Consider the following 13,475-nt stretch of genomic DNA (forward strand, 5'->3'; position numbering starts at 1 on the left):
AAAAATAGGTTTGACACGTGTTAATTTAAATCCCTTGCCGATCTGAGAAAATGGGAGTAAAAGTTTGACAGTGAAAGCACCCAAGTGCATCGTGGGGGCAATTAAAATAATCATTAACCGGATAGGATCGCGCATGAGCAATGAAGCGTGCACGATAGTGCACACTACGATTTTCCTTTACCGATAAAATTTGACGAAAGTAGAAAATGGCGTTATGACTTATAGAAATAATAAATGGCAAAAGTGATTGCTCAACAAAAATCGATATTTATTTTTATTGCACTGAAACAACTGGAAATACTATTTTATATTATAAATCATCTCGTGATATGATTTTATCGGAATCCTTCCAACACCTACGAAAGAGTCCGCGCATAATTGTCGATGCGTGGCGAGCCTGACGGAATTCCACCAAGTTTGAAAAATCTTATGAACGGCCAGCAAATGTTACCCAACTGTTGTGCACTGTCCATATGGGTGTACTCTGGATTTTATTAGTGTGAACTGGTACGGGCAACCGAGGCATATGTGTGTCTTGGCCGTTCTCGTGGTCATAACAGTATTGCACACTGTTGTTGTTATTATTATGGCGTATATCTACAGTACTTTATTGTCGATCGCGTTGGGCGAGCCTTAAGGTCCGCAAGAGAGGCTTCGACATTATTGGAGTAAGGCTGTATCGCAAATTGCGACTCTCCGAAGAGAATGGTCGCCTTTCAATGCCGCGAACGATGCTTCCATTCGTAGATATATATATATATTCTTGGCGTTATATAGATGTATAGTATAGAGTAGCGTAAGAGATTATATAGAGATTATTAAAGAAAGATTTTGTAATTGAAATTAAATCCGCTGAGAAGAAAATTTTTTACCGGCCGTCGGTAAGTTAGGAATTTTATTACCGGCTGAAATCATTAGCTTAAACTAGGTTACAATTGTTTTATGCGCGCAATTATGATACGTGTGCATTGCTTCACGGAATTTATGCCCGTCCATTTATCTACAGACATACCTGAAAGCTCGTGACTGATTTATGAATTTATAATGATTATTTTGCGTTCTGGATTTTGAATTTTTATTTCCTTATCATTCCCATTTAATTGCTTATATCTGTTATAGAATTTGTAGAATTATTTTCACGCATCGTTTCCTATATGGGTGAAGTCGAGAAAATCGTGAGCCACTCGGTGCAATGTAATCGAATGCCTGAAGCACTACCTAGACTCGAACCTGACTTTGCACTGTATACTTGGTCTTGACGTCAGAAAACTGGATCAATTGGAAAATAAACGCGCACCTCGCCCTCGCGTAATCCACGATGCGTGCCCAAGAGGCACTGTAATTAAATGCAGTGCTATGATTATTAACCTGAATATTTTCATATTCGTCATTGATCCCCTTAAAGCAATGTACGACGACTGCATAATGACGATTCCAATGATTTCACGAAGTCTCAATACTTCAGAAAATCAATCGCAGTGCATTTAAAATAACGAATGGAATGTATTCCCAGAAAAAAATTATTCGCACTAAAGATTATATAATTTAAAAAAAAAAAACGATTCCCCCAAAGTATAATACAAAAATTTGGTTTACCATACAAAAGTAAAAAATTTCCATTGAACTTCGCGCGATCCTCTAAGTCGTAAACCGGAAATAAGATGATCGCCTATCCCGCCGGAAATGCCGTTTCACGGATCGGAACGAAACGATGGAACTTTAATTAGAGAAATGACCGCTAACTTAAATACGTCACGCGATTAAACGTTTAGCCAGCGGGTCTAAAAGACATACAGCGCTTGCCTTTCTTTCCAGGTATCGTCAAAGGTAAATTGGCTCGTACGAAAATTACGAGTCACGAGACTCAATGACTCAAGTCTCGAGATTCGAAATATTTGTCAGTGACCACAGGAATCCCTGGAACTCTCGCTAAAATGCCGGAACAGGATATAATCATTGTACGAGATAGCGGTGAAATAATTTCTACAAAAATTTCTCATTTCTCATCCTTATCTTTCTTGTCTTTGCTTTCTTTCTTGATTTCAAGAACCAAGAGTATCCTTAAGGAATTCCATTTTTTTTCTCCCCTTTTCTTTCCCCTTTTCACAACTTTCAATACCGTCCACATAATTCTCTAGCGGACCTCGTGAATCTTCCGATACTCGTTCTCTTGAGTACGAATTATCCAAAATAGTGACCTCTTGACATCTTACGTTCGTGCGCACACGTTTCTGCGCATACACTACCGTCCAATGCGAAAAGTCTCAAAGGCCATGACAAACGACGCATTAACTCAGCCATACGCAGAAACAAGGTGCGTACACAATCGAGCCTGTCATGTCTTAAACGCGACGCGTAATGCGTGCGCGTTAAGTGGAGAAAACTTAAGTGCCGTAACGAGTACTTGATGACGAGCGTAACTGAAGCCTCGAAGTATCCGAACAAAGATTCGCAACGATTGCCGTTAATTGCGGTGAAAATATTTTTTTTTCAAAAATCCAAAAAAATCGTTAATCGAAAAAAGAGTAGCTTTTAGCTAAACTGCTAGGCTAACTGACGATCCATTATAAAATGATCAGCTAGGAAAGATTGCTGCATATAAATAAATTTTTTATATTTTCACCAGTGATATTTTTTTTTATCACAGATAAGAATTAAAATATGAAATTCGAAAATACGACTTTTTACCCGAGTCATTTTTTCTTATCGTGATCAACTAAATCCCTGGGCTTTTTAATTCTTTCTTTAATCACTACTGTCGAAGCTATTCGGTTTTGATGACTCGGCTAATTTAATGGGATACGATCGTTTGATAGGATTCGGTATCGACCTAGATACCAGATCTATTCCCACGTTTATGCTAGCCACTTATGTCAACTTTAAGTACGTATTTATTAGCGTGAAACAATTGCAATCTTTCACTTAGCCATTGTACTGCCTATATAAAGTATTACGTGCCGTAAGATTTTCTTAACGTAAGACTTTATGTTAAATATCATTGAAACGTGTAACAGTCATTTCTCACAGTAATTTCAATTCGTTTCATTAAATCGCGTTAACAATAATAATTAATCCCACGATCTCTTTGTCTATTTTAATTGGCGTCGCCTGTACGTTCAATTGTGAAATACCTTGTATACGCGCGCGTCGAGCGGGTTGCCGTTGCGCAGGGGTTTATTATTTGTATGGCAACAGTTGGACGGACATTAAATAATTATTAAAGATTTTCGTATTCGTGCAGTATGTGTTATAAGGATTTACGGAGAAATTGATCTTTAATTCGTCGATAATTGACAAAAATTTTATTTATACAGAATATCACCTGAACCATTGACAAGTTTTGTTTTTGTTTTGTATGTCAAACAGTAAACTAGTGTCATCGATTTTACTGTGTCCTTTTGAGCACGAATTTGGAAACTAATGATTTGATCTGCTGTTTGGTTTCTAGTTGAATAACAAAATTTTGATGAAAAAAAAAAAAGGTTCACCTCGGAGAAATACGTTGGGCCGAGAAAGGCGATTTAAGCTTGAGGTACGATTTTCGATGATTCTCGTGTCAAGAGCCAACGTGTGAGGAGTCATCGAATTTTGACGAATTTTATATTAATTATAAATTTAATTTATTTGGATTGTGATACAAAGTGTCTTTGTTGTGTATTTTATTTTAGACGATTCTTTTATTGAATTAAAATTTACGTTAAAAGAGGTAAACTACGTATGAAATTAATAATTGTAGTCACGTAAAAGTTTACCGGAGCCTTATCGGGAGTCGAGTCATTAATTTTGTTACTGGTGATGTTTTTTAATAAAATGGGGATAAATTAGTCCTACCTCGAATTCAATATTTCGATATTTCATTCTGTATTTAAAAATGCAATTTTGTTGTCATGTACAGCACGATTTTATCATTTAAAAAAAAAAATGCAATCTTCCCAACACTGTCCCGAGGCGTACATGGACCAGGAAATACATGTGGATTATTTGGAAGAACACTTAAACGAAATTGCCAAAAAGTTGAATATCGAAAGACCACGTTTTAGAGTGACACGAGGAGCAAAAGTGGGACAGTATTTTATAGGGGATATTTTTCGTGTGATCGTCAAGGGATCGCGGGATGAAAAAATATGCGAAATTCACGTGATATTGAAATGTGCACCGCGCGATCCAACGCGACAAGAAGCGATGGACTCGACACCGATTTTTCCACGAGAAATAATGTTTTATCAAGAAATAGTACCGATTTTCGTAAATCTGCTAAAGGAGTACGACATGGTTTTGGAAAATATACCAAAATTTTATGGCGCAAGCGCAATTCAGACGAGAGAGGTAATTTTTGAATATGCATATACCAAATACGTATTTTTATATCCATTGAAGGATCCGATTTTGGCAGTGAGAAAAAAACATTATTTTTCAACGAAATCTAATAATAATTTAATTTTTCAGATTATATTTATGGAGGATTTGAGTGAAAAAAATTACACCTGTCGCGATCGTCTCAAACTATTGGATTATTCTCATGCGTCTCTGGTCATGCGAGAGCTCGGTCGTTTGCATGCGTACAGTTTTGCGCTGCGCGAGAAAAAGCCTGAAATTTTTCAAAAATTCAAAAAAATCCACGACGTATTGTTCACGGTCAATTCACACGGTACCGACGTGTTTTTGAATCGGTTGCGCGAACTTCAGAGAATCGCATTGAAGGTAATGTAAAAAAAATTTTGGTTTCACAAAAAAATCTTTCTTTCTCTTTCCTCAGAGTATAAAGCAAGAGGGAAACATTTACGCTAAGAGAATTCGAAAGTTTACTTCGAGTTTTTGGGAAAAAATGTCCAACGCTTGCAACGGGAACCTCGTAGAACCATATGCAGTGATTTGCCACGGGGACGCGTGGACCAATAATTTCATGTTTAAGTACGAAGATGAGGTATTTGAAAAATTTTTTTTTAAATTCATTATTTTTTCAAAATTTAATTCTCCCAATCTTTTTCAAATTTCATACCACCTCAAGCCAAAGAAGAAACCGATATCGATGTACTTTTTGGATTTTCAAATGTGCCGCTACGCAACGCCCGTCACTGATTTGACGTACACATTGTTTTGCTGCTGCAACCAAGAGACCAGAGCTCGATACTACAAACAACTGTTGTCAGATTATCATCGCTCGTTGTCCGATTTTTTAACAAGATTCGGCTGCGATCCCGAACTTTTATTTCCCTATGACGAATTGACAAAGCAGCTTCGGAAATTTGGTTATTTCGGCCTGGGCATGGCCATCTTCACTTTGCACGTTTTTACAAAGGTGGACGCCGACGTTAACACGGTATCAAAAACGCACAAGGATGTCGTAGAAGCCGAGGAAAGATTGGACACTGATATCCTGTACAAAAGTATGCTGGTCGGTGCGCTGGTGGACGCTGTCGACATGGGTTATATCTGATAAAAAATTTTGATAAGCAAATTTCATTGATAGTCACTTTTTGAATTTTATTTTTAATGTAAAGCTGAGCGCCTGCGCGTTAAAATGCCCATTATTTTATATCGGTCCTTGAGTGTTTTTCCAATCTAATCTTAATCATGTAACTAGTTTATTTAATCGGTGGATTGACCCCCACTTCGACGAGAACAAGCCTCCTGTTCCCAGATGATTGATCCATTTTATTCTGTATAAATAAAACTCGAAATTTTCATACGTCATATTTTTCAGTAGAACATTTTTTTTTCAAATCTCAAGCCACCTACGGAATAATCCAGCAATGACGTTTAGTCTCCATATGCATACCGATGGCGAAAAAATCGAAGAGAGACTGACGAGTGATCTATTTTTCAAAAACATTCGTCAATTCTGTTGACAAGAATTACTTATGATTGTCATAGGTGATACTGAAATTTTTTTTTTGTTTTTGACAAATGTAACATGAATCTACAAACAACGTAACCGCGCGAGACATCGGTTTGCACGCGTATACTTTTTTTTTGGATTCTTTCTTTGTAATTTTTATATGAACGACTTTTCTCGACTGTTCGTACACGAAAAAGAAATGGTCACGCTGTCAATATAACTTTTTGATACAGTTATAGAATCGAATTGTTATCACTTAAAAATTACATATATTTTATTCACCCGTTAAGTGTTAGCTCGATAAGTGCTTCGCCTCTCCTCTGATCGCTGGCTTATCTTGCTGTTTGGGGCATTCGAATGATCCCCAATCAAGCAGGCTGTTCGATAGGGACAGAAGAATTGCGTGTTTGGAAAACAAGAACAATGGAATTCTGATAAAGATCTTTAAAAAACAATTGGCAACAGCTATCGTTGGTGCCGATAAGAAAGTTCACATAATACAAGATAAAATGTTGCATTGGTTGTTAGATAATAGAAAAACCGTAAGCCTGTGTAAAATACGATTGCTAGTTACCAACTAACTGAACTAGACTAAAAAAATTAATTTCGAGATTCAGCGATTTTATTTCGTACAGAAGCTGCACGCGCAGTCGAATCCACGAGTGACACGTGGTTTTATTTTTTGACAGATCGAAAAGCAACAAAGTCTCAAGCACGTGGCTCTGTGTACAATTTTGACGGCAATATATGTATTATATTACATGCCCAATTTATGCCCAGACTACCGTATCTACCTCAGTAATCACCACTTGACTCATTCCAAACACCCAGTTATCTTCCCACTTGCCCTTGAACCCATTCACTATAAAATTGCGATAACGCCTGATAATAAAATTTCGGCACCCTCACGAATCCCTAATCCCTTGAGCATGCGGATTTCCGAAATAAAAACGTCATGCCCGGTACTACTGATTTCTTCAAGGCTTTGTCGCGCAGTCTGATCCACGTTGTACTTTGCTATTTTAAATTAATTTAAATTAGTAAACTATAAATTTGTAAACAAGCAATTTCTTACGAGGAAAGGTACTCCTTGGAATATATTTCGAAAATTTAAATCCGAGTCTCTAGATACATGATTTTCTATTGAAATATATTTAACTTTTCATAATTTTCCATACGTTTACGTAAACCCATGAAAAACTACGTGTGGTTTGCTGAGGATTAGAATGATTTGAAACTTTCAAAAAATCATACTGTACTCGTCCACCGACTGTAGATGAATGCGCGCGCATGTTCCAACTGCTATAATATCTACGTCCTTGACTAGAATTCTTGCCTAATCATTATGATGAGTGCATTGTCTCAGTTGGCATTTAACTCAGGTTGATACTTGGTCGATCTGCTGAATATTCTGTGTAGATAAAGTTCTTAAATTTCATACTCCAACTATATCTAGATTCACGTATCGGACGATTCTTTGGCTTCGTATTATTTGTTACGCGTGCAGCGATACACGGTGATCAAGCATGGCGACGGATATATCGCAGGAGCATCGAAAGAGTGAGCGCGAAAATGAGCTTTTGGAGGAATTGAAGAAAATAGCAAAAAACGTTAATTACGCGAATCCACGTTTCCACGTGTCCCCGGGCTCGGCGAAGGGAGACAACATATTTGGCGACATATATCGCACGACGATCGAGGGAGAGAAGGACGGAAAATTGGAAAAATCATGCTCGATCATAAAGTGCGTCCCTGAATTACAATATCTAGAGGAAGTAATTAAAGTGTCCACGGTGTTTCAGCGTGAAATAATGTTTTATCGAGAGATCGTGCCAATATTCAAAAAATTATTGCAAGAACACGATTTCGAATTGGAGAGTATACCAAAATTTTACGGTGCCGACGACACCCCGAATAAGCAGGTAATGAAAATGTAAAAATAAAATGAAAAAAAGGAAATATGAAAAATTCGAAAATTTCTATGTATTTTATTCTTTTTTTTTCCATTTTCCTCAAGATCATCATCCTCGAGGATTTACGCGAAAAACAATACGAGCTTCGCGATCGCCTTAAGCTTCTCGACTATCCGCACGCTTATTTGGCCCTTCGGGGTCTTGGTCGCTTTCATGCGTACAGTTTTGCATTGCGCGACAAGCATCCAGAAATTTTCAAAAAAATTCAATCCATCGAAGATACGATGAGTGAAGCAATAAAGAATCCTACCGAACTGATGACGAAATTTCAGGAAGGAATCACGGCTCTCGCATTGAAGGTAATTTAACGGGGAAAAAAAATGAAAATAATTAAAAAATCAGGATTTTCATCTAAAAAAAAATTTCAGAGCATAAGTCACAAGGACCCGTATTATGTTCAAAGAGTAGAAACATTTTTGGAAAATATACTACCGAAATTAATCGAGGCTTCCGACGGCAGCTTTGCTGAACCCTATGCGGTTTTATGTCACGGGGACGCGTGGACGAACAATTTTTTGTTCAAATACGACGACGAGGTTTGCTGTTTTTCTTTTTTTTTTTTTCAAAATTATCTCAGTTCCAAAATTTCGTAAATTTATCAGCCGTATTTACGTTTCAGGCGAAAACCAATCCGACGTCGATGTACCTTTTGGATTTTCAAATGTGTCGATACGCGTCGCCAATCATCGATATCATGTACACTCTGTTCTGTTGCTGCAGCCAAGAAACAAGACGCGAGCATTACGAACAATTGCTGCAGGATTATCACGAATCGCTGTCCAGTTTTTTGCAGCAATTGGGATGCGATCCGGAAGTTTTGTTTCCTTATGAGATATTTCAGCAACAAGTTAAAAAGTACGGTTATTACGGGCCGACAATGGCGCTGTTTACTCTCCATGGGCAAACCGACGCCACCGGTGAGTTTGGGAATATGATGGACGTGAATTTCTGTAAAAAACTCGAAAAGAGACTGGAGACCGATCGATTATTCAAAAACATGATGGCCTCTGCGTTCATAGACGCCGTTGACAAGAATTACATATGATTTTAAAAGTGACACCGTTAAAAAAAAATATTTCTGTATTTTCTTCAATCTACACATAACTCACGCTTAACCATATACGATCCAACTTGTACATGATTTCGCATTTTTGTTCCTTATATCAGTAACCTCATCGACAGTTCGTATGCGAAGATAAGGTATGGAAAAATTGTCATTCTCGCCTTACGTATTATCAGTTCGGAGATCCATCACATCGTCATCCTTATCAGCGATATAAGGATTATACATTAATTACCTTAGATATATGTATACATATATGTATATATCAATGTTATGAAATATCAGATACATCTATCAGAATATAATTATGTTACATAAAATCAATGAGACTGATTATTACCCGTTAGAATTCCAGTGGTGACTGACAAAAAATTATCCAAAAATTCCGAACGGCGCTTGTCTTAATCCATAGCGCTGAAATGTTTTTTTTTTTTAATATGAAGTTTCAACAGGGCGCTATCGCCGCTTGGGACTCGAATGGTTAATATCAATTGAAAATTCGAAGATTGATTATCATAATATAAAAATAGTAAATACATTGAACAATTAAAATACGTAATCGAGTAAGACAAGTGACGAATTTCGTGAAATTAGCAATTCGTATCGATTGTCCGGAAAGAGAAAATACGGTGAACGAGTAACGTTTTTTTTTCAAATTAGTCAACCGTCGCCTTTCCGTTTCCGATCGCCAGTGCCGCAACTAAACGGCATTGTCTAATAACCTAACCTAACGAAATGGAACTGAGCAACCAAAAAACATTCCCACTTTCCTCAGGCGTCCTTAGATTCGTAGGGTCGATTTCGTCGTAGCGTCGACTTTCGGTCGAAGACCACGAGGTTAGTGGTAAACTAGGCTAGTGGGTTGTAGTATATATATTTTGGAAATTGGAGTAAAAAAAAGCAAGTAATTTTTGAAAATATTTTCGTGAAAAAAAAAACATCCACGACGGAACTCACGAAGGAGAAGAGCTACGGGACAGTAAGTGAAATGGACCACGCGGAAAGTCATCTCGTGGAAATAGCGAAAAATGAAAAATTGGCAAATCCGCGTTTTCGCGTGAGGGAGTACCCGCGCAAGGACAATTTTTTGGGTGAAATTTTTCGCGCATCGATGAAGGGTCGAAGGAATGGAAAATACGAAAAGATTCGTCTGGTGCTCAAGTATTCGTCGCGGGAGGAATCGCACAGATTAATGTTCACGTTATTTCCGGCCTATCTTAGGAAAATAAAGTTTTATCGGGAAATCGTGCCAATTCTCAAGGATCTCCTGGCAGAGTATCGCTTAACGTTGGATAACGTACCAAAGTTTTACGGAGCAAGTTCAGTAGACGAAGTGGAGGTAGCGAGGTTCGAAATACCGTGAAACAAGGACCTCGAAAAATACGGGTAACCTGGAGCGTGCAAAATTTTGATCTTCTTTCCAGATTCTCTTTCCGGAGGACATGCTCGAAAAAAGATACGAAAATCGCGACCGTCTGAAATTACTCGATTATCCACACAGGTCGATAGCCGTCAGGAATCTAGCTAAACTGCACGGCTATGGTTTCGTATAGCTTGGAAAGAAACTCGAAATTTTTTAAAAAATTCAAAATCTCGAGGACATAATGTTCGTGGGACCTTTTGGAAAAAAATCAAAACTTCTCAACACGTCTGAGACACCTTTGCAACGTGGCCGTGCAGGTGACGTCACTCCAGGTAAAATAATAATAAAAAGCCAAAAAAATTTTTTTTTTCAAAATTTCACAGAGCATCGAAAATGTCGACCGACGTTACGTCGACAAACTTCAAAATTTTCTCGACGACTTTCCCTCGAAAATTGCCAAAGCCTGCGACGGTAACCTTGCCGAGCCTTACGCGACGCTTTGTCACGGCGACGCATAGACGTCGAATTCTTTGTTCAAATACAAGGACGAGGTAGACTGTGAAAAATACTAATTTTCAATAAAAAAAATTTCTAATTTTAACTAAAAAAATTTGTTTTTCAGAATAAAACAAAACCCACCCACATGTACTTCGTGGACTTTCAACTGTGTCGATGCGCCGCGCCAATCACCGACCTGACATACATGATATTTTGTCGCTGTATAGCAAAGAAACTAGAGATCGATACTACGATCGATTGCATCAAGATTATTACGAATCTCTCTCGGACACCTTATGAAAAATGGATTGCGATCCGGAAACACTTTATCCGATAAGCGCTTTTGAGGATCAACCAAAGAAATTTGGTTGCTTTGGAACCGGAATGGCAATCACGACCATACAACTATTCACCAAAGTTAACGCAACGCTTGAACCCACCGATCTATATTTCGAAAGGGAAGATCTAGTAGATCGATTAAAAACCGATAACGTATACAGAACCATGTTAGTGGATACGATAAAGGACAGCGTGGACTACGGTTACACACGATCATTATGAATTTGACAAATATATAAAAAAAATATATTTTCTTTGCAATTATCACTAAAGTGTATTATCTGTCTTAAATTAAATTAAATCGATCGATAACGTTCGAAGGATCATTATTATTATCCCAATCCTTATCCCCACGCGACTTCCAACCACATAGATTGTCCAAATGCTGAATCATAGTTGACAAAAAAAATTTCCGATAACAAACTCTTGGAGAAAAAAAAAAGTTGATATGCGAAAGAAAAATGATCATTCCCTAATCGCCCGCATGGATCAACGTATTATGAACGGTTGTCAGCGAGAAATTCAAAAGTCATCATACGCCTTATCTTATCGTTCCTTATCATTCCATATGCGGGACGTGGACAAAGTTTCGCAAATACTATATCTCGCTTTTCGTTTATCTCACTAGCCGAGCGATTCATTTAAAATACATGGACGACCATACGAATTCCGGTATCGTAGCCGTATTTCGTAAAAATTTCCCCGTCGCACATACGGAGTTATAAGATAAAGCGTAATTTTTATTTAAATCCCGCATTATCAACACATTACAGAAGAACGACGAGATACCTCGGTTTTCGCATTTCACCGTCAGAGGCCGCTGACGAAATATCTCGTATTTACTATTTACCTATGCTGGGTATAGTTAGCAGTAAGATCTCTGATCCGCGATAGGTCGAGATTAGAGTACGTAAAGACAAGTCATTGAACGCGATATACGTAATTGCCAGAGATAACAGAAAGTCCTTATCGGTATCCGAGATTATTTGCAATACCAGCAAAGAGACTACAATAAGACATTTTGTGCGTTCTCAAAGTCGCGCCTTATCGGATTAAGTAAATCGCACGACGGGGGTCGTAATTTCCGTGACGACGGTACAGAAGTCAAGCACAGCCGCTAGTAAATGATTAGACAGTACGGCTAGTAGTGGCGAACAAGATATATCGTGGAGCGCGAACCGAGGCTGAGAGTCTGTGAAATAATAAGTGAAAATGTCACCACACAGCGTGATTGTCGTCACCGTGTAAAATCGTCCTTGAACAACTACGACGTCGAATTCTTTGTTCAAATACAAGGACGAGGTAGACTGTGAAAAATACTAATTTTCAATAAAAAAAATTTCTGATTTTAACTAAAAAAATTTGTTTTTCAGAATAAAACAAAACCCACCCACATGTACTTCGTGGACTTTCAACTGTGTCGATGCGCCGCGCCGATCACCGACCTGACATACATGATATTTTGTTGCTGTATAGCAAAGAATCTAGAGATCGATACTACGATCGATTGCATCAAGATTATTACGAATCTCTCTCGGACGCCTTATGAAAAATGGATTGCGATCCGGAAACACTTTATCCGATAAGCGCTCAAAAAGATATATTTTTTCAAAAATTCCCAAAACCAATCTCTTTCATTTTTCAGGATTCGCCGGAACCCGAGGACGTGTGTTTAATAGACTTTCAAATTTACCGCTTCGCCTCGCCAGCCCTCGACATTCACTACCTGATTTACAGCTCCACCAATCAGGAGTTACGTGACGAGTACTACGATCGTCTCATTCGCGATTATTACGATTCCCTGGCCGAATATCTCAGGGAACTTGGCTCCGATCCGACAGCTCTGTTTCCGTTGGACGTGTTGCGGGATCATTTGACGAAATTCGGCTCTTTCGCCGGTGCTATTGCTGTAATTTTGCTTCACCTCATAACCGCGAATCGCGAGGAAGCGACGGAAGTTAACGAGACGATGAACGACGTGGAGAAGCTGAAGGAACGTGTGATGAACGACACGCATTATCGCGTAACGTTGCGCGACGCTTTTAAAGATATGATTGATCGCGATTATATATAATTAAAATACCGCAAGCACCAGCCCTTATCACTTCCATTGATATCGCGGGAAATTCCTACCCGATAGCAATCCGATACTAGCTGCACCGGTAGGGTAATCTGGGCCTAGGCCCAGTCAGGGGCGGCTCGCGTAAAGGCACCACCCCCTATTTACACTTGACATTGTCAATGACGTTCAATATAGTCATTTTTTTTTCTTTAATTTTTTCTCTATATTTTTACGATATATAATAAATTTTCTTTTTATACATGCTTCTTTCATTTTACACAATTTTAAAACAAAGGCTACACGTTTTTCGGGGTAGCACCCCAAATACAGCTACGAGC

The 13,475-nt window shown here is 38.3% G+C and overlaps 2 protein-coding genes and 1 long non-coding RNA gene across 3 annotated transcripts; all 3 read left to right on the forward strand.

The window, feature by feature from the left end:
* Positions 1–3,538: 3,538 nt before the first annotated feature.
* Positions 3,539–9,177, forward strand: LOC107271615. Its single transcript, XM_015747819.2, has 9 exons — positions 3,539–3,706; positions 3,896–4,326; positions 4,447–4,701; positions 4,757–4,924; positions 5,009–5,434; positions 7,360–7,761; positions 7,857–8,111; positions 8,181–8,348; positions 8,432–9,177. The coding sequence occupies exons 2-9, from the start codon at positions 3,922–3,924 to the stop codon at positions 8,855–8,857; spliced, it is 2,505 nt and encodes an 834-aa protein (XP_015603305.2). The 5' UTR covers positions 3,539–3,706; positions 3,896–3,921; the 3' UTR covers positions 8,858–9,177.
* A 1,087-nt stretch (positions 9,178–10,264) lies between these two features.
* On the forward strand, positions 10,265–11,391 carry LOC112494933. The gene is made up of 2 exons (XR_003060956.1): positions 10,265–10,789; positions 10,861–11,391. It is a non-coding gene; the product is annotated as an uncharacterized LOC112494933 (long non-coding RNA).
* Positions 11,392–12,660: 1,269 nt separating this feature from the next.
* LOC112494932 lies at positions 12,661–13,396 on the forward strand (the record flags this gene model as incomplete). The annotated part of the gene is made up of 1 exon (XM_025088840.1): positions 12,661–13,396. A coding segment is annotated over one exon (489 nt), but the record flags the coding sequence as incomplete, so codon positions are not given.
* Positions 13,397–13,475: the final 79 nt, after the last annotated feature.

This window comes from Cephus cinctus, unplaced genomic scaffold (assembly GCF_000341935.2).
Source record: "Cephus cinctus unplaced genomic scaffold, Ccin1 Ccin1_scaffold1001, whole genome shotgun sequence".
Lineage (NCBI taxonomy): Eukaryota > Metazoa > Arthropoda > Insecta > Hymenoptera > Cephidae > Cephus > Cephus cinctus.